This window comes from Pistacia vera, unplaced genomic scaffold, assembly GCF_008641045.1.
Source record: "Pistacia vera cultivar Batoury unplaced genomic scaffold, PisVer_v2 Contig223, whole genome shotgun sequence".
Lineage (NCBI taxonomy): Eukaryota > Viridiplantae > Streptophyta > Magnoliopsida > Sapindales > Anacardiaceae > Pistacia > Pistacia vera.
Window position 1 is genome coordinate 2903068 of NW_022196028.1, and position 21160 is coordinate 2924227.

General features: G+C 35.5%; 2 protein-coding genes across 2 annotated transcripts; both read right to left on the minus strand.

Annotated features, from left to right (window-relative positions):
- Positions 1-6175: 6175 nt before the first annotated feature.
- LOC116130615 (ribosome-recycling factor, chloroplastic-like) lies at positions 6176-12134 on the minus strand. Its single transcript, XM_031416340.1, has 11 exons — positions 11836-12134; positions 11597-11738; positions 11431-11500; positions 11245-11340; positions 10531-10628; positions 10056-10167; positions 8690-8731; positions 8241-8297; positions 8054-8104; positions 7645-7701; positions 6176-6468 (listed from the first exon to the last, which is right to left on the minus strand). The coding sequence occupies exons 1-11, from the start codon at positions 11921-11923 to the stop codon at positions 6451-6453; spliced, it is 831 nt and encodes a 276-aa protein (XP_031272200.1). The 5' UTR covers positions 11924-12134; the 3' UTR covers positions 6176-6450.
- A 1271-nt stretch (positions 12135-13405) lies between these two features.
- LOC116130561 lies at positions 13406-18117 on the minus strand. Its single transcript, XM_031416284.1, is given in 11 exon segments — positions 13406-13764; positions 13912-14045; positions 14099-14363; positions 14366-14617; positions 14620-14720; positions 14844-15475; positions 15923-16171; positions 16562-16957; positions 16988-17690; positions 17756-17853; positions 17977-18117. Coding segments are annotated over 11 exon segments (3330 nt in total).
- Positions 18118-21160: the final 3043 nt, after the last annotated feature.

The window sequence follows — 21160 nt, forward strand, 5'->3', positions numbered from 1 at the left end:
TTTAAATTAAAATTAACTTTCACCCAATCATCGTTTTAGAAACGTTTTCATCCCTATTATTAACATTGTAATCCTCAAGTATACTAATGATATGTACTAAAATGTCACTGATAAAGATTAAAGTGTTACTAAAATATTTTATTGGATTAAAAGTTATTGAGTTAAATATTAGGGATGGCAGTGTTATTATCCCTTCTAGAGAAGGCAAAGGTAGTTTTCAAAAAAAATGTTGCTTGTAACTGCAAGAAAGGTCAAACAACTAAACCAAATTGGCTTTCTTTAACCCTCGACATCAGTTTCAAATCAGTCAAATTAATTATGATTAATTTGATTTTGATATTAATCATAAGATTATCAAATATTTTATCTATCATCAAAAAATCTTCAAGTAACAGATGTGCCACTTTTTTCTAAGTTTATTGCGATAGTTTTTTTTTTTTTTTTTTTTTTTTTACAAGGATGGTTTTGAAAATTATTATAAATTTTATTAAACAGCTAATTTAATACATTATCCAATCATTATTCTAATGTTTTTCTCCAATGATTATCAAATTGCAGGGATAAAATTGGTTCATTATCAATAACTTATAAATAAAAATTCTGTTTAGTGCATAGTGATCCATACTTGTGCATCTAATCTCAATAATAAAGATTAATTAAATCTCGATAAATAATAATTCTCATTAAAAAACATTTGTTGTCTGTCCAACTTGAGACCAACGTGCTAAATTAAAAATTCACTAAATTTATAAGATAATACATTTAGGGGGTGTTTGGTTGGGTTAAGTGAGATTACTGGGGTAATGTCATCTTATTTACTTGATTACCATGTTTGGTTGTCAAGTAATCTAAGATACCAGTAATCTTCAAATACCAATAGTGGTTACTATTGGTAATATAAGAGGTAATCTGATTACTTCCATTTTCTTAGGTTTTCTGAGATTACCAGGGTTATCTTTTTTTGTTACAATTTTATCCCTTATTAATAAAAGTTTTGGACAATAATACCCTTACTTTAAAACAAATTTACATTAATATCCTATTTCAATTTTACCCTTATTTAATTAAAAATTTGGACAATAATGCCCTTATATTTAAAATAATTTACAGACCACCACAGCCACCACCGTCGACAGCGGGCCAACCACCACGGACCACCGTCGGAAAATCGCCGGAGTCCCTAAAAAAGAAGGAAATTCTTTGGGAGGCTTCGATATGGCCGTTTCCAATCATATTGATGGCCGAAAACGGCCATATCGGGCCAGATCTTAACGGCCAGATCTGGCCAGATACGGCCGTTTTCGGCCATCAATATGGCCAAAAACGGCCATAGCGGAGCCTCTTGGTCACGGTGACGTACTCACGGGAACTTTCGGGGACATCCGGTGGTGGTTCGCGGTGGCGGCGGGAGCCAGGGGTGATTTCGTAATAAATTAAATTTTTATATAAGCAGGGGTGTTTTAACTAAATCTGAAATATTGGGGGTTAAAAGAAATTATTCAAAAATTAATAATAAAAATAATATTATATTAATATTTGTAAAGGGGACAATTTAGTAATTTAAATAACATACCCACCAATTTATTCCCCATAACCAACCATATTAATATAACATACCCACCAACTAACCAAACACATTTTCTTAAAGATTCCCAGTAATCTTTCAAGGTAATCTATCTTTCCAGTAATCCAACATTCCCAGTAATCTAACATTCCTGAACCAAACGCCCCCTTAAAACAGACACACACACATATGTATTCTTTGATATATAAATTAATAATCTCCTTATATATCAAAATTGTATACAACAAGAATAAATACAGTTTGATATTTACAAAGAGAGAACAATTTCCTATAGATTAATTCATATATCACATTAACTATGAGCTAGTCCTTACATCACATTAACTCTTTATTATAAGCTAAGCTGATGATGTTATTTCCAACGTCTATTCGCTATGGCACATTAACTATATATAATATGTACATGTATTAAGTTAAGTGTTTTGAAAAAATAAAAAATAAAGAATGTCTCGATAAATTAATAATTTATTAATTTATACGGTTAAATAATATATCGATTAATTAATAAACTTTCATGGTCCCAAGAATATTAATTTATCAAAATTTATCTATATTTGATAATTTGCTTGGACATAAGAGTGTATAAAATTAACCCATGATTTAAATACATAAAATGACGGTGGAAATAAATTTAAGCTCATTTAAAAAAAAAAAAAAAGGATTAGGAAGTGGCTACAGTTTGATTCCTTAATTAAATAAACATTGCTTTAAAAATATTGAAACACATAATGACTCTTTGTATATTCATAATAATATTATATTAATTTCTTAATTACTATTGAGATATCATTGATTTAATTGTACACAACATGTATTATAAAAATTTTATATGGAAAAAAAAAAATGACCCATTAACTCAAAAAGAAAAAAGGGACTATTGAAATTGGATTAATTTAGTGTATTAATTGACCAATTAAAAAAGTTTGAAAATAATGGGCTATAAAATATGCATGAAGATATGCTATTATATTTGCAAATATACCTCGAATGCCATTTGTTAGTTTTCACATTAATTTAATTAGTCACTAATTTAATATATAGTACTTTGTACTAAAGTTGATGACCCCACATTAATTTAATTTATGTAAGAAAGATGCAAATCAAAGCAAGCATTATTTAATTCAAAAGACATATAATCATATATTTAAATTAAAAGCATGCTTCTTATAAGTTTAGGCTGCCCAACTTTCGAGTCTTATTATATTAAAAAATATATATAATAATAATAATAATAATAATTAAAGGAATCAAACCTCACTCCAACTTTCTATATACAAAAACCAATAAATTAAATAATATTAAAAAAAATACCTTAAAATCAAAGAAGCTAGGATTAATTAATTTTTAATTAATCCAATTTGACTTTAGATTAGTTATTAATAATTGTTTAAGTACGTGCACAACCAAAAAAATTATATTATATGATAGTGGGTCAAGACAACCTCATCGAGGCTTAATAATTAAGTAATTAAAATAATAAAATATAGATCAAAGACTAATTAAAGCATCTGATGCAAGTTGGGTTTTAATTCATTAATATACTATTGACAAAAGTAGAAAACATATTTTTGTCTTGACGGACTTATCAATGCTTTAATTAATTAATTAATTGTTTGATTAAGCTTAATTAATTAAGCATTGGAGAGGCACTCAAAAGAGGTTTTGGGAAGGTGCAATGCAAAAGCAGCATCTAAATATTTTAATATTTTTTTAATTGCTTTTTTCCAGCTGTATTATATTAATAATTTAATATAATTAGTTAGGTCTCTTGTTCTTGTTCAACAAATAATTATAAAACATGTGGTGAGATGAGAAGGTATCTTGAACGTCACAATATAATTAAATTAAGTATGTTCATATTTAAATTTATAAAATTTGAAATAATAGAATATTTAAAATGAGTAAACGGCATTTTATCACCCGTGGTTTAATGACACCGATTGGTTTTTAAAATATTATTTTACTATCTGAATTTATATTTTGTTTTCGATTCTGGCATCATTACGACTCCACACTACTACTATTTTCTTCTCCGATCATCGCTCACCAAAACTCCTCAAACCCTACTCTTATTAACCCCGTCAATCGTCGACAATGGAGCGATTAGGGTTTATATAGCCACTCCTCTAAGTCCAATTTCGATCAATCGTAACTACCAAAATCCAACCTTCAGCCACCAAAAGACTCATTGACTTTTTCTTTTCAAAAGCTCTAATAATTTGGACTAAGTTTGCTCTCTGTTCACCCTCTGAATATAAATTTGGATAGTAAAATTATATTTTAAAAGTCTACAGGTGAAAAAATGTGGTTGAGTCACTATTTGGTGGGAAAAATCGTTAACTTTATTTAAAATAGGTAAAAAATTTATATTTATCACAATAAATAATTTTTTATTTTCAAATAGCTGTATTTAAATGACAATATGCAAAGCACGTGACAGTGACACACATCTTAAAGATACATAAGATAAGTTGAAGAATAGAGATGGTCAAAGCTAGAGATGAGATAAGTTCCTTTAAATTTTATTTTTTTAATATATTATTGAGAATATAAGCGGTGGATGGTGGGCCTTTTTCTGACCAAATGACCTAGCAATAACGTGGGTTTTTTTTATTTATATCAATTGGGGTCCATGGCCTAACATTGGAATTAATTTCATACATCTATGTCATGCCTTAAATCTAATTGGCTCCAGTGAATAATATTTTATTTTTCTTTTCTTTTAAATTCATTATGGGGATAAGTCAATCATACATTTATATACAAAATTATATGGTCAAGCTTTTGTATCCAATTAAAATAATTAATAAAAATATGTGTGGACCTCAGCCCTCAGGATGGTACAATATTGTAGATTAGCTAAATACATATAGCAATCTTTATGTTTCTTAATGTTGTAGGGTAACATTACTTCATTAATATATTGAACATTGAATTGATCTAATGGTCAATAGTATTTGTTATAGATATATAATCTATGGATAAAGACACGCATATATGTTATATATTTATGTGATTTATTATTGTTGACTTGTTATATGTATATCTGTCATTTAAAAAATAGAGAAAATCTATAGTATCATAGAAGTATTGTTGACGTCGTACAATAAGTTTTAATAATCATTGACCACAAAACGAATATAAATATAGATGAGAGAAAAAAAAAACAAAAAAACAAAAAAACAGAGGTGATACAAATTTACTGAATGAATGTGATAACGATAGTATTCTAGATGTTTTTTTGGTGTATTTTAAATATGATAATTAGGTAAACAACCATTCAAAATAAATAAAATATTTGGAAGGAAACCTTAAAATTTATGGTTTAGGTTGTGGAAACATTGACAGGGTGATGATTAAGAATGTAGGGTAGGTATAAATAATTGAAACTGGGCCGGAACATATTTGAACAAATCTAGAGTTGGGTCTTTCAAATCTTGTTCACATGATAGAATTGAGATGACTTAAAAGCAATGAAGTTGATGATGAATGGAATCAAAATCAAATACACTTTTTTTTTTTTTTGGGTTTAAGAATTTAAAAGAATGGCTTATAATAATCCACCTTTAAAATTAAACAAATACCCAAAAAGCAGCAGCTGCTTATCTTGATTTTACCAGAGACGTCTCACCTCTGCTGTCCACTAATTTCAAAAACTAACTTCATTTAAAAGGAACATATGCACACAAATTGAACCAAACACGGTGGTGGTGGACCTCAAATTGAACATATTTTTGGTTATTGGAAGTTTCCGAGAAATCTTTTATTTCAACTTTAACTTGGATGAAAAGAATTAATCAGATGCAAAAGGAAATGTACTGGAAGCATCATAATTATATCGACAACTAAACATCCTGGACCCAGAGAGATGCCTATGAACAATACTTCCACAGTATATTGAGATAAAACTCCTGGGAAATCATGGAACTTCTAAAAGACTCACAGTCGGATAAGCTATTTTATGTCACAAATACATTTTTATTCCTAATCCAATACTAAAACATCTAACAACATTCGCATCTCAAAAGATTGAGCCACTTGGAGCAGCATTCTAACATAAAGCTATCTTTTAACCACAGGAAATATGAGACCCGGCAACAAAATATAACAAATAACTACAGATTCAGTCTCTTAAAAACTATTTGAGCTATTTCCTGTTACTCTACCCAAAATTAACACATTCAAGGGGGTGTGAATGGGATAGGCAATGCATGTGCTTTATTTAGCAGGCTCTAATGAACTTACAGCTAGATTGCTCAAATAATACAGGAAATAATTGTACCATCAAGCACTTTTGCAATATATAGCGGCCTTTCTGTCAAGGCTCGTCCAAGGCAGGAATGGAGTGATTTATGTCTTTGTTGTGGGATCTGGCATGGTACAGACTCCTCGTGCATTTTGTACGGTAAACTATAAGCAGAACAGTATGATTGGAAGTTAAACCTCACACATCACTAGATGTAATCCAGATCGAGATAAAAGCATAGGTCATAGAAATGTCTCACACTTCAAAGGAAAAGAGAAACTGAATGGGGCCTGGCATTGTTTGTTATTAAACAGTAAACATCACAGTTATTTGTGAGACAACCGTCTAAAACAGTCCTACTCATACCTTGGTCACCTTTCAATGTTCACAGGAAATAAGTGCATAAATTGCTATACAAAACAACTTTTACCAAAAGCTTATGAGAACAGATTTCCACCTTTCATTTTAAAGCAAAAGTATCATTGTATCACATTAGCATAAAAAATGCCATTCTAGGGGAATAGACAATATACACCATAAACTCACCCAAAAAAGAAAGCTAATTGTACGATTCACTGAAGACATAGCTCACCCATTTACATCTGTGTGCAAACAATCATTAAACCTTCAGCAACTCCTGAAAGAAAACAAAAAATACGTGCTGTGTCAACCACCATACTATGGGAGCCATCAAGTAAATTAATATACTGAAAATCTATAAAAGCAAACTGCAAGTCCAAAACTAAAGTTCATTAACAGGATTGGCCAGACAGATATGGGTAGTCCGTTTTGAAGATTGAATTGCCTGAAAAGCCCTTAAACTTCACTAACTAAGAGCTGTCTTGAATTGACTAAACAGTTCTTAAACTTCAACAACTATGAAAGCTTGACTTGTTTGTCAGCCTTCGGGATTTTAAGTTTTGCTTCCTCAGACACTTGGGCTGCTTTGAGGAAGAATGAAGTTATCCAAGGATGAAATATCTTCTTGCAATCTGACAATTTCTTATCATTGTCTAGCAACATATTTTGGATGAATTTACAAAACAATCACCCTTTTAATCTGCAAATCTCCCTAGTTCTCTATGGTTTACCGCAAGAACCTTTCACTTCCTCCAAAATAACACGATTTTACAATCCATCCATGACTATCACCCTAACAAAGTATACGATCATAAACTTTTTCAATTTTCTTCCCCATTTTTTCATTCAGCATTTCAAATGGGAGTACTAGTAAACCTTTTGCTAAACCGTATATCCTTTTATTCCATAGAAAGCTACTATAACCAGAGAGTTCTGACCAAATTAGCAACCCAACTTAGTCCCATTACCAAGTCAAGTGAAGGCCAACAAAAGCAATTTATAACTAGATTATGGGAATATAAATGGTTTAACTTAAAAAAGGTCAATATGCAGCACTTTATTCAACCTTAATTGCACCCGGCACAACTAGCTATATTGGAAAGGTTATGTTGATTTATTCCTGTTTAGAACGAAGAAGATAGATCTACTTTTGAACAGGAAAATTTGTCTAGTACATGTTCTATTTCGCTGAATTCTTTAACTCCTCAGCAAGATTTTACAACGGAAAGGCTCCTAGTCATATCAACATGACCTGATTTTAAGCATACCACCCCCTAATCAAGTAATAGAGGTTTCCAACATTGTATACAAAGGACGGTGGATTCCCACCATCTTGAACTTATAGCTCCAAAGAAAACAATTTTTTTTTCCTTTTTCCCCTTCAATGTTGTGTTAATTTTAAATTTACCAGACATTCATCCAGTGCCATCAGTTTTATCAAAAGGAAGCATACCTTCTCTTTCTGTTTGTAGATGCTCTCAACCTTCTTCATATACTCATCTGTCAGTTTCTGCATAAAGAAAAGGGATGTTATAACTTCAGAACCCACTAGGACGGTGTTATCTGATAAAAGAGAAATTACAGAATGAGGATACAACAAAGAGAGTCAGGATTCCCAAAGATTTTTGACAGCATCTAGGGAAGCAAGGTCGATGAATTTTTTATGCTTAATAGAATAATTATTATTGTGCCCACCCCCCGACCACCCCCCAACCCCCCTCTTTTCCTTTGTGTGCGCCGAAGAGGGAGGTTTTCATGATCATGTAGCAAAGCTCAGACTTCATTTGGGCAGTTCCCTGGACTTCAGTCCAGGTCCAAAGCTCCCTAAACAACATGGTACACAAAAGCAAGCACTAACTTACCTGCAAATCACTTGACAAGTCCTTCACGTTGTCTTCTGAGAGCTTCTTTTCCTGCAACAAAATGTTGAAGATAAGTAAATACTACTTGAAGTGAAAGAGAAGGATATATGTAGAGTAAGAGAGAAAATGCAGCAAAGAGGCAATAACAAGACTTGCATTGAGAGTAAGGTGATCTAAGGAGTCATACCTTCTCAAGTTTTTCGTAGGCTTTTAAAGCATCTCTTCTTATATTCCTCAATGCAACCTGAAATGGTTGATCAGGCAAGATTATTCAAGAGCACAATTCAGCAACTTTATTGTCCTAAAGTTTTGATATATTGTATCTTATAAACAAATAATTTAAAATGCATGTATATAGTTTGTTTTCTATTACCATGATCAAACTTAATCAATTACCATTCCATGTCTTAGAAATGGATTTTAAGCCATTTCATTTTCCCATTTTTAACCCAGATCTAAAAAATTTAGATCAAAACGTTATATATTTAAGAAAACATTTCCTTGTTGAGTTCTTTGATATCTGTCAATCCCTGAACGTACAGACACAGAGATCATGAAAACCCTACAGAACGTCTATATGAAGGATCATTTACAAAGTTGAGTGAATTTGCAAACCACGGGTATAAGCATGAGTACCTTTCCTTCTTCAGCCTGTTTGGCCACAACTTTTGATAATTCCTGCAATTTATCAATAAATTCCATAATCTCAGTTTTTAGAATGACATCGAATGAACTTATAGTGATCACTTATATATTTAGAGAACAATATGCTTCAATATTAATCACAAAATATCTAGAAAAAAATAATTAATTTAGCATGGATGTTGTCACTGTGTCAACTTTAGAAAAGAATGTCTTGCTAAAACTACTGTTAGGAACATAGAGTGCTACTTATAATGTGTTCTTTAACATGTATGTGAGATCCATGAATATAGTACCCAGGACGCAGTAAACTTTTCAATATATGCACCCTTACAACAAACTGTATTATAATTACTGACTGGAAATATATGAATAAAAAATAGCCAGACCTAGCAACATGGATATCTTAACATTTCCTCAAAACAAGTCAAGTTCATGAAATATCGATATAACACTTGAGTTTTAAGATTGAACTCATAAAGCAATCTGATCCTCCTAAAAGCAGGAAAAGGCAGAAGAGTTATCTATTCTATACAGAAACGTCATTCAGGAGACAGTGAAAATAATGATCTAATTATTCTCCATTAGGGATGGGCACAAAGCCCGGCCCCGTGGGGATCCGCCCCGAATTTTTCAGGATTCGGGCCCGGATCGGGCCCAAATTTGGCCCCGAAATTCGGGGACGGGCCGGGGGCTGGGATAGGTGTTTCCCCACCCCGCCCCGTATATTATATATATATATATATATATATATTAATTTTAATATTTGAAAATCAATTATACATTATACAATAATAATATATATGTAATATATTATTTGTTGTTTGATTGATTATAATGAATCAATAAATCACTATAATTTAGTATGATGGTTTTTATATTTAATATGTATATTATATATTTAATTTTTTTTTTTTGTTGGTATATATAATTTGGAGAAAAGAATAATAAAAGTATAAAACAAAGGATAAAAAATACAAAAAACCCCCAAACAGGGAATTCGGGGGTTTGGGGAACGGGCTTTTTTTTGGGGATTCCCCTAATTCTCCGAACGGGCTTCGGGCCGGGACCGGGGAATCCCCTAGGGCTTTTGGGCCGGGGCCGGAGACAATGGTCCCCGGCCCCGCCCCGGCCTGTGCCCAAGACTATTCTCCAAGGGATGAAGCACAAAAAAGTTAGCAATCTTCCACAAAAGTGGACCTATTCAATTGCTACTTAAAACAACCAAACCAAACATAGCAAGACATAATATAATATATGTACCAATCAATAATTTCATGGGGATTGAACACGCCTTTAAACTATCGGTGATAATACTGTACAACAAATCTTTTCACATTCTCAAGAAAAAGGGAGATACCTTTCTTCTATCAGATGTCAGTTGAGGAAGGGTCAAACGTATCACTTCACCATCATTGTTTGGAGTCAAACCAACATCAGAGCTTACTATGGCCTTCTCTATAGCCTTTAAGCTGAAACAAACAACATGCAAAAGGTAACATGAATTAACAGGATAAAGTATACAAACACTACAGGACATACTCTGGAATCAGAAGTTTTCTATTGCTCAATAATTCCAGAAAATTATATTAATTTTCTTGTCAAAGAAAATGAGTCAAAAGGTCGGAGAAGCTTAACTAGTCCATACACATTTACTTTATTTTCTCAGCTTACCATACAAAGCAGATTTTAGAAGACCTTTTTTCTTTTTTTTTTTTTACATATATATTTCCTAGTATGCATGGGGTGTCTACTGCAGAATATAACAAACTAGACATATAGGTTGGTACTCAACAATGCCAAACTTAATTCATGGCCTCGTATTTATGAAGTACCTTGATTTATCATACGGTTGAACCAGAAGTGAACTTGCATCAGGCGTAGTGACTTGAGCTATGCTCTTCAAGCCGACTGGAGTTCCATAATATTCCACCTAAAAAGGCATTGACATATAGGTTTATAAGAGAGGCATGCCAGGCACTACTTAAAAAATTCAAGTCAATGAATACCAATTTTTCTGATTTTAGTCTTGCAGTATTTCTTCAAACTATGTACATTTTCCTACTGTTGCTTACTGATTACCCTCTCCATTTATTATGTAAGCTTTAGTTTCTATAATGAGTTTGCAGGTGGAGGAATAATCCACTTGAGAACTAGAAAGAGCAAACAGAAAAAAATAACATGAGAAAGGAGAGAAGCAGAGATAGCACATAAGATTTATCACAAAATGGACTTCGCATGGGAAAAGTGGCTCAGGGTAACAGCAGATAGTGGAGTACAAAATAACTGGGGAAATTTCTACGGATGCAAAAGTGAGACACCGAATTTTTATTCAAAACTTAATGTAATGACTTCACCGTCTTAGCTTTAAGATCATTAGTACACATCACATATCAGCATTTATAGTTGGTTCATTAGGTTATGCTCTATTCCAACACAATTCATCTCTCTAAATTTAAACCAAAGCTCAGTTTTACATACACAAAAATAAGATTCAAAAACACAGGACAGAATGCAATCAGCACAGGAAATATTGCCAGGAGTCAAACCTCAATCTTATCTAACATGGCTGGATTTGCTCGCCCTGTCCGTACTGAATTGAAATTGGTCCGAACCATTTCAATAGTCTTATCCATTCTAGCTTTCTGAAAAATTATCCAGCGCAGTGATTATTCAACAACACGCTTCTAGAAAACACTAAACAGAATGTAAAAAACAATCACAAAAACACTCACAACATCTTTTTCAATGGAAGATTTCTCCGCTTCGATTTCTTCAATAGTTGCACACCTCACAAATCTTGTTCTGCATTGTTCACAACAATCAAAATTCAGCCGGACATTTTAACAAACAATAAACAAGCTATTTTATCAATCGAACTAAAACTACAAAATCTCTGACCTCTTGTGCACCAATTGTTTAACAACAACAGATTTTCCAGAGAATTTCACAAGTCTAACGTAGTTTGCAGCTGAGCTCCACTTGCTCACATTCACACTGCCAACGCGGCACGAGGCGCTTTCAGCTCTTCTATGATAAGAATCTGTTAAGAAAATAAAAAAACAAAATTACCAAAATATTTTGAGGAAAAAAAAAAAAAAGAGAGTAATAATAATACCGAAGAGAATTGTATGGAGAACCTGGAAGGAAAAGGAGGGACTTGGAAGGATTTGGTTTAGACTGGAAAATGGAGCGAACAGACCTAGTTGAAGAGAAGTGCGTCGCCATGAAAGCTTAGACTAAAAAGCAAAAGCGTTTAAAATGCGTGGTTTTGTTAGTAGCAGTAACTGAATGAGAGCTTGGTCTTTCTTTGTCAACAAGCTTCGAAGAAGAACAGGGGAATGGTTTGGACTTTGGATAAGAGTTTCGTTGTTACTTCAGGGACCCTGTTTGCCTTTTGGGATAAACTTGTTCTGTACCTGTATTTGGGATGTTTCTTTTCCGGACAGTATTGTTCAATCTTGGGATTACTTTCTTACTCTTGGGCGATTATAAAGCTACAATCTAATTCCACAAACTTTTTCTAACAATCCTGATATAATAGTTGGTCAGCTTGTAATTAGGGCAGGCGAACCCATTGCAAACTATCACGTCGACAGGGACGGATCCAGCCTTCAATTTTTTTTCTTAAATACTCATATGTACAAATTTTGGATTTTGGCCCACCTAACAAAATATGACACAAATATTAATTTACAATTAGTTTTTATTTTGGCCCACCCTAACAAAATTTCTGGATCCGCTACTACACGTCAGAATTATGAGAGAAAGTTTGTAAGATTAGACTGTAAGTCAATCTTTATTGTTGTTTTATATATACTCAAATTTTTTTTTTTAATCTTCATTTAACTATCTTAAAGATCTAGCAGTTGTGCATGTTGGAATCACATGTATTTTCTTTTAGAAAGAAACAAAAAATAATAATGTTATGTGATACGAACTCTACCAACAATTGTGATGAAACCCGATAACAATGATGGATTGAAACCCCAAGATCGTGAAGACAAGATTTGTTGAGACTTGACCCGTCACCTAACAAGATGAAAATCAAGACTACGAAGGCTTGAAACACCACACCAAGAAAACCTAAAAAAAATTCTCTCAAGAATTCAAGGTGATAAGTTTGGTAGTTTGAACGCCACAAGATTAACTTGATAAGTTCAAGAGTTCTTTTTAAGAACTAAGAGGAACACAAAACCTTACAAGATGATAATTTTCTAAATAACCAAAAATCCCTCTTAAAATTCGTAATACCCATCTATATACTTGGAACAACCCTCCAAGAATAGGCAAAGTCATAATTGCAGCTTAAAAATCCCCTAAAATTCGTAATGTCCATCTATATACTTGGAACAACCTTCCAAGAATAGGCAAAGTCATACTTGCAGCTTTAAAAACAACACAAAAATTAACCTAAACAAGTCTCCACGTTTTTTTGGACTCTTGGACTTCTAAAGACAGCAAAAAATAACTAAACAACTAGATTTAATGTATTTTAACATGCCCAGCCAGGACCGCGTCATTCTCCTATTTAATAACTTGAAACTCAACAAATTCAACCCTTTAATGGTCAAACCATGCTGGTTACGAATTTGCATGCTAATTAGTCTCTTCAATTGCTTGGATGACATGGACTAGGCAGGCCTTGATTATTATTTGAGCCCATCTTAGTCTTTTTAGAATCAGCCCAATTCTCTTGGATTAACCCATTTAATACTTCCTTGAAATGTTTGGCTCTAATCTTGTAATTGGGCCACTAGAAAGTGACAAAGAATCTTGTGCAAACTCAGCTCCATTCCCACTTGTATGATTAACATGTCCAGCTCCTTGGTTTCCATCATTCTCCCCCTCTTGAGAAGGATTTGTCCTCAAATCATCACCTACATCAAAAGGAGACAAATCAGCAATATTAAAGCTGGCACTGACACCATACTCACCTGGTAAGTCAAGCTTGTAGGCATTATCATTGATGCGTTCTACTACTTGAAATGGTCCGTCACCCCGAGGTAGGAGTTTTGAATGCCGTTTCTCCGAAAAACGGTCATTCCTTAAGTGCAACCAAACCCAATCTCCTGGTTCAAACACTACCTTCTTACGTCCTTTGTTGGCTTGTTGGACATATTGTTTAGTCCTCCTTTCAATGTTCAGCTGTGCCTTTTTATGAATCATCTTTACAAATTCTGCTTTCTTTTTGCCATCTAAGTTCACACGTTCACTCAAAGGTAAAGAAGTTAAATCCAAAGGTGACAATGGGTCAAAGCCATAAACAATTTCAAATGGTGAAAACTTAGATGCAGAATGTATACTTCTATTGTATGCAAATTCAACATGCGGCAAACAATCTTCCCATGTTTTCAAGTTCTTTTTAATGATAGCACGCAACAAAGAAGACAATCTTCCCATGTTTTCAAGTTCTTTTTAATGATAGCACGCAACAAAGAAGACAAAGTTCTATTTACTACTTCAGTTTGACCATCCATTTGTGGATGACAAGTAGTAGAAAACAACAACTTGGTTCCCAACTTTCCCCACAAAGTCTTCCAAAAGTAACTCAAAAACTTTGCATCCTTATTAGAAACAATGGTCCTAGGCATACCATGTAACCTAACAATTTCTTTGAAGAACAAATCAGCTATATGTGATGCATCATTAGTTTTATGACATGCAAATCAACCATCACAAAAACTGAATCTCTCCCCCTCTTAGTCCTAGGTAAACCTAAAACAAAATCCATAGAAATACCAGTCCAAGGTTCACTAGGTATTGGCAAAGGGGTGTACAAACCATGGGGTTTTAACTTAGACTTAGCCTGTTTACATGTAATACATTTCTCACAGATTCTTTCCACATCACGTTTCATATGAGGCCAGAAAAAATGATCATACAAAATTCCTAAAGTCTTAGCTACACCAAAATGACCATCAAACCACCACCATGAGCTTCTCTCACAAGCAATTCACGCAAAGAACACATAGGCACACACAACTTATTTTCTCGAAACAAAAATCCATCATGCTTATAAAACCTACCAAACGCCACTTTTTCACATGCATTGAACACATCACCAAAATCAAAATCTTGTGCATACAAATCCTTAATATATTCAAAACGAAGCAGTTTTGTATCTAAAATGGAAATTAAAGCATACCTTCGGGACAATGCATCAGCCACCACATTTTCCTTACCTTGCTTGTATTTGATCACATAAGGAAATGTTTCAATGAATTCCACCCACTTGGCATGGCGTTTGTTCAACCTTTGCTGTCCTTTCAAATGCTTCAAAGATTCATGATCTGTGTGAATCACAAATTCCTTTGGCCATAGATAGTGTTGCCAATTTTCCAAAGCCCTTACCAAGGCATACAACTCCTTATCATAAGTGGGGTAATTTAGGGCTGCCCCACTCAACTTTTCACTGAAATGAGCAACTGGACGGCCTTTTTGCATCAAAACAGCTCCAATACCTATTCCTGAAGCATCACACTCAATTTCAAAAGTTTTAGCAAAGTTAGGTAAAACAAGCAAAGGTGTATTAGTTAACTTATCTTTGATCCGATTAAATGTCTTTTCTTGTTCTTTCCCCCACTTAAATGACACATTTTTCTTGATGACTTCAGTAAGAGGGGCAGCTAAGCTACTAAACTCACGCATAAACCGTCTATAGAAACTAGCTAAGCCGTGGAAACTCCTCACTTGGCTAATTGTTGTAGGCGTTGGCCACTCTTGGATTGTCTTCACCTTTTCCTCGTCCACCTCAATTCCTCTCTTACTAACAACAAAACCAAGAAATACAAGCTTATCCGTGCAAAAGGTGCACTTCTTGATGTTAGCAAACAACCTCTCTTTCCTTAGAATTTCCAAAACAGATTTCAAATGCATTACATGCTCTTCCAAGTTTTCACTATAAATTAGGATATCATCAAAATACACAACTACAAATCTACCAATAAATGCACGTAAAACATGGTTCATCAAACGCATAAATGTGCTCGAAGCATTAGTTAAACCAAAAGGCATCACTAACCACTCATACAAACCATATTTAGTCTTAAAAGCAGTTTTTCATTCGTCACCTTCCTTCATCCTAATCTGATGATATCCACTCTTAAGATCAATTTTTGTAAAGACACAAGAACCATGCAATTCATCCAACATATCTTCTAATCTAGGAATGGGATGACGATATTTTACCGTTATGTTGTTGATGGCTCGATAGTCAATACACATCCTCCATGTTCCATCCTTCTTAGGAACTAATAGCACCGGAACCGCACCAGGACTTGTGCTTTCACGCACATACCCCTTCTCCAATAATTCACCTACTTGCCTCTGAAGTTCCTTGGTCTCTTCGGGATTACTCCTATAAGCAGGTCGGTTTGGAATTGATGCACCAGGTATGAGATCAATTTGATGTTCAATCCCTCGGATTAGAGGTAAACCATAAGGTACCTCTTCAAGAAGGACGTCTTCAAACTCCTGCAAAAGAGAAACAATATCGCTCGGCAAAGTACTGATGAGATTATTAGTACATAAAAGAGTCTCCTTGTACATGAGTACAATAAGGGGCTGATGTGAAAATAATGCTTTCTTGATCTCACATTTTTTTGCAATATAATTGAATTTTTCCTCTCTTGCTCTCACTATGGCCGAAATCCTCTCTCTTTCTTTTTCACTCTGATCAATGTTTTTCTCTCCCTTTTTTTTTTCAACTTCGGCCTTCCTTTCTTTTTCCCTTTTTTTTTTTCATTTGATCTTTGTAACTTTAATTAGTCCTTCCTGACCTGATTCGAAGTTAATGGCACAAGAGTAATAGGTTGCCTTTTCAAGAGTGAAAGAATACTTATTTGTGAATCCATTATGCATAACCCTCAGATCATACTGCCATGGTCTCCCCAACAATAAATGGCATGCGTGCATAGGAACCACATCACAAAGCACCTCATCCTCATATTTGCCAATGGATAATGCAACCAACACTTGTCTTGTCATCTTGATTTCGCCACATTCATTCAGCCACTGAAGCCGGTAAGGTTGAGGATGTTTCAAGGTAGTTAAGGCCAATTTCTCCACCAAATAAGTGATGGCTACATTTGTGCAACTCCCTCCATTGATAATGACACTGCAAACTTTGTTATTTACAAAGCACCGGGTATGAAACAAGTTCTCCCTTTGGTTACTTTCTTCCTCCTTAACCTGCGCATTGAGAACTCGCCTTGCTACCAATAAATCTCCAACCACAGCATTTTGCTCATCATCGACATCCTCCAAAGATGGCATGTCATCATCATCTACTCCTTCCTCATTCTGCGACTCAAGCTCTCCTTGAGCATTGATCACTATCACCCTTTTGTTTACACACTGGCTGGCTATGTGTCCCTGCCCCTGACATTTAAAACACTTAATATCACGTGTTTTAGAACTCGAAGCCTCGGTGTTACCTAAAGTAGTGACGGTCTTGGAGTTGACATTCTTAGATAGTTCAAGTTTTGGCTTATTTTGTAGCTGTTCGTCCCTTTTTGGAGCTGTCTTCCACGGACTGGTGGTAGCCATAGGTTGTCCCCTCCTAGCCAATCTCTTTCGTTTAAATTGTTCCTCCATCTTTATGGCTTGATGTACCATATCCGTCAACTCAACATAGTGTTACATCTCATATATATCCACAATCTCACAATTTAAACCATGAAAAAATCTAGCCATAGTGGCTTCCCGGTCCTCTTCTACATTAGCCCAGATCATAGCTACCTCCATCTCCTTGTAATACTCATCCACACTCTTAGAACCTTGAGTTAACCTCTACAACTTTTGATACAATCCCCTAAAATAGTTATTGGGTACAAAACGCTTCCTCATAAGCATTTTCATCTCCTCGCAAGTGTCCATGGGTGGCTCTCTATTCCTCCTCCTATTAATCAGTAATTGATCCCACCAAACAATAGCATAATTGGAAAATTTAATTGCAGCCAACTTAACCTTCTTTAACTCCGAGTAATTGTGACAATCAAACACCTTCTCCATTTTAGTTTCCCACTCCAATAAACTTCAGGATCATTTTTACCTTGAAAAGATGGGATTTTAATCTTTATGTTCCCTAAATCATTATCCCTCCTAGGCCTACCCATCCTAGCTTCTCTATTCCCATACCCACGCTCGAACCTGCCCTGGTTCAAATATGGCTCATTAAACTCCTCCGACTTTGCCTCTTCCTCAACATTCCGCCACAGAACACACCCACCTTGCTGCCTATTGGGATGTCTTGTTGCTGTCCCCTAGGCTGCTTCTACCTTGTCCAACCTCTCGTGAATAGGCTCTAATTCCGCCCTCAACATACGCCTCATCTCCCCTATAAACGCTTGCATTTGGAGGTTCAGAGCAACGGATTGTTGATATTCTTCGGTTATGTCTTCTTCTTGATTATTAAACATGCTTAGAATCTGCAAAACAAGGTTAGAATCCTCACAAGCACTCCCTCACGTATTTCACTCAAGAATTGATACACTTGCACTCGTGTTTTCACTCTAAACGGCTTTTACCCTCTTATGGTCTCACACACTCTTGCCTTTTTCCACTCTTTTGTGTCTTCTTTACTTCTTAATCGAACTTCAAGAAACTAATTCAAAATAATCCAGCAGCAATTCAAAAATGAGAAACAACAAATACTCATAAAAAGATCAAGAACTTGAATAAGGTGAGAAACAAGATTGAAAGGAAGAATTTTTTTTTTTAATTATTGGAATCGTGTACTGAGAATTGATATGAATTGAGAAATTTTCCTCTTTGTGTACTGAGAATTTTTTTTTTTTTTTTTTTTTACAGCAAAGAACAGGAAGTCTGGAAATAGAATGAAAATAAAAGATAGCCAAACTTATCTTAGAACTTGGCTCTGATACCAAAATGATACAACTCCACCAACAATTGTGATGAAACCTGATAACAATGATGGATTGAAACCCAAAGATCGTGAAGACAAGATTTGTTGAGACTTGACCCGTCACCTAACAAGATGAAAATCAAGACTACGAAGGCTTGAAACGCAACACCAAGAAAACCTAAAAAAAATTCTCTTAAGAATTCAAGGTGATAAGTTTGGTTGTTTGAACGCCACAAGATTAACTTGATAAGTTCAAGAGTTCTTTTTAAGAACTAAGAGGAACACAAAACCTCACAAGATGATAATTTTCTGAATAACCAAAAATCCCCCTTAAAATTCGTAATACCCATCTATATACTTGGAACAACCCTCCAAGAATAGGCAAAGTCATAATTGCAGCTTAAAAATCCCCTAAAATTCGTAATATCCATCTATATACTTGGAATAACCTTCCAAGAATAGGCAAAGTCATAATTGCAGCTTAAAAATCCCCTAAAATTCGTAATATCCATCTATATACTTGGAACAACCTTCCAAGAATAGGCAAAGTCATAATTGCAGCTTTAAAAACAACACAAAAATTAACCTAAACAAGTCCCCATGTTTTTTTGGACTCTTGGACTTCTAAAGATAGCCAAAAATAGCTAAACGACTAGATTCAATGTATTTTAACATGCCCAGCCAGGACCAAGTCATTCTTCTATTTAATATACTTGAAACTCAACAAATTCACACCCTTTAATGGTCAAACCATGCTGGTTACGAATTTGCATGCTAATTAGCCTTTTCAATTGCTTGGATGACATGGACTAGGCCTTGATTATTAGTTGAGCCCATCTTGGTCTTTTTAGAATCAGCCCAATTCTCTTGGATTAGCCCATTTAATGCTTCCTTGAAATGTTTGGCTCTAAGTCTTGTAATTGGGCCACTAGGAAGTGAGAAAGGATCTTGTGCAATTTCAGCTCCATTCCCACTTGTATGATTAACATGTCCAACTCCTTAGTTTCCATCATTATGCCTGGAAAAGTAGGGCTGACGCAGAGCCCAGTCAGCACAAGTGGTCAAGGTCTGGATAGATCCTACAGCCATTCAGACGCGGCCATGTCGCGTGCTGGCGTGAGTAGCATGATCCTGCCAGTGTAGTGGGTACATGCCAGTTTGATGAAAGGCTGGAGGACGTCTAAGTGTCCAATCCCTACACAAAGCGAGTAGATCACGCGAGTAGGTGAATAATAGGACGCAAAAGAGGATTTGCACGATACCTGACCCCTTTTTACTGATTCAGTAATGATTACCTCAATGTATCCCACTATAAATAGAGAGATTCTCTCCCGTTTGTGGGATTCGCTCATTTTTACTCTTGATTAGCTATTTTCTCTCTGTAATAGCTCTTTCCCTCTCTCTTTCTCAGTTGTACTCTCATCAGCTCGCTAGTGTGCGACCTGATCCCTCAAATATAAATACAATATCAGTGGACGTAGGATTCGCTTGGTCAAGCATCCGAACCACTTTAAACATTATCTTGCCACCATTTACATTCTCAATCACCTATTCCCGTGTGTCTTTTGGGCTAACTCAGCATTTCACACGTGCGGTTAGTAGGTCTCAAAATCACGCATCAACAGTTTGGCGTTAGAATGAGGGCATGATTTAGTATTCGTCATTCATCAGGAGAATTTCTGACTAACTGGTCCTACAATAGCAAATGGCTCGCCGACTTGAACCTGAGCGAACCAATCATGACACTGAGGAGATCCCCTAAGTGCAAGAGGACACTTCTCCTGAGGTACCCCAAATTCCACAAAATGCTACGCGGGATATTCCTTCAAGTTCACAACTTGACCCTACCATCAGAAGCTACCTGGAGAGATTCGACAATACTCTCCAAACAGTTAACTGAAGGTTGGACTGTTTGGATTGGGGCGTGCCACCCGAATCAGCTGGGGTGGTGCAACCGCAAAAAATGTATGCAGGTCGCGCGAAAGTGCGGAGAAGGGCAATAGCCTAAGCCGCGCGCACTGCAGCATGTCAAAGGAAGGGTAAGCAAATGGTGAACAGCGGGCCTAAGGGCTCCAAAGGGCCGGCGAACACCGACCACGTCCCGAGTAGATACCCGTGGCTTTAAGGCTCAGTGAAAGGTCACAGCCCGAGCCGTCCCATGCCACGTCTCATGAATACCCTGATAAAAGTGCTGGGCGGGGCGATTCTTATCACCGCCAGAGAAACAATCCTGGTCATCATTGTGCGGGAGGTTCCCACACTTTGCGGGGCGGTTTGTACCACTACAGAGGTCGTAAAAATTCCTCGCACCATTCATCGCTATCACACGACTCTAGTCAACGTGTGTCAAGGGCGGCCAGAACTGTCGGCCGAGGCGAAGAGGAATTCGACCTCTGGAATTTTCTCAACTGCAATTGCGAGAGTCGAACTCGTATGGGTGAAAGCAATCCCCAAATAGCTTCGCTGCCTCAGATTGAGGAGCTACAGCTAGCTCTAGATCAGTTAAAGGCTCAGCAAAACGAGCAAGGGCAGATCGCAACAGCGTCTCCCTTTTCTCAGGCGGTATTAGCCGCCCCTCTCTCATCAAGATTTAGAAT

What these genes read in the sequence shown, in the direction of transcription:
- LOC116130615 (XM_031416340.1), bottom strand. Translation starts at nt 11,923, where the DNA reads ATGGCGACGCACTTCTCTTCAACTAGGTCTGTTCGCTCCATTTTCCAG. An exon ending in GTCCCTCCTTTTCCTTCCAG is followed by an intron (nt 11,739 to 11,835) that starts GTTCTCCATACA and finishes TTTTCTTAACAG; the next exon opens with ATTCTTATCATAGAAGAGCT. An exon ending in TGACATCTGATAGAAGAAAG is followed by an intron (nt 8,732 to 10,055) that starts GTATCTCCCTTT and finishes GATAAATTGCAG; the next exon opens with GAATTATCAAAAGTTGTGGC.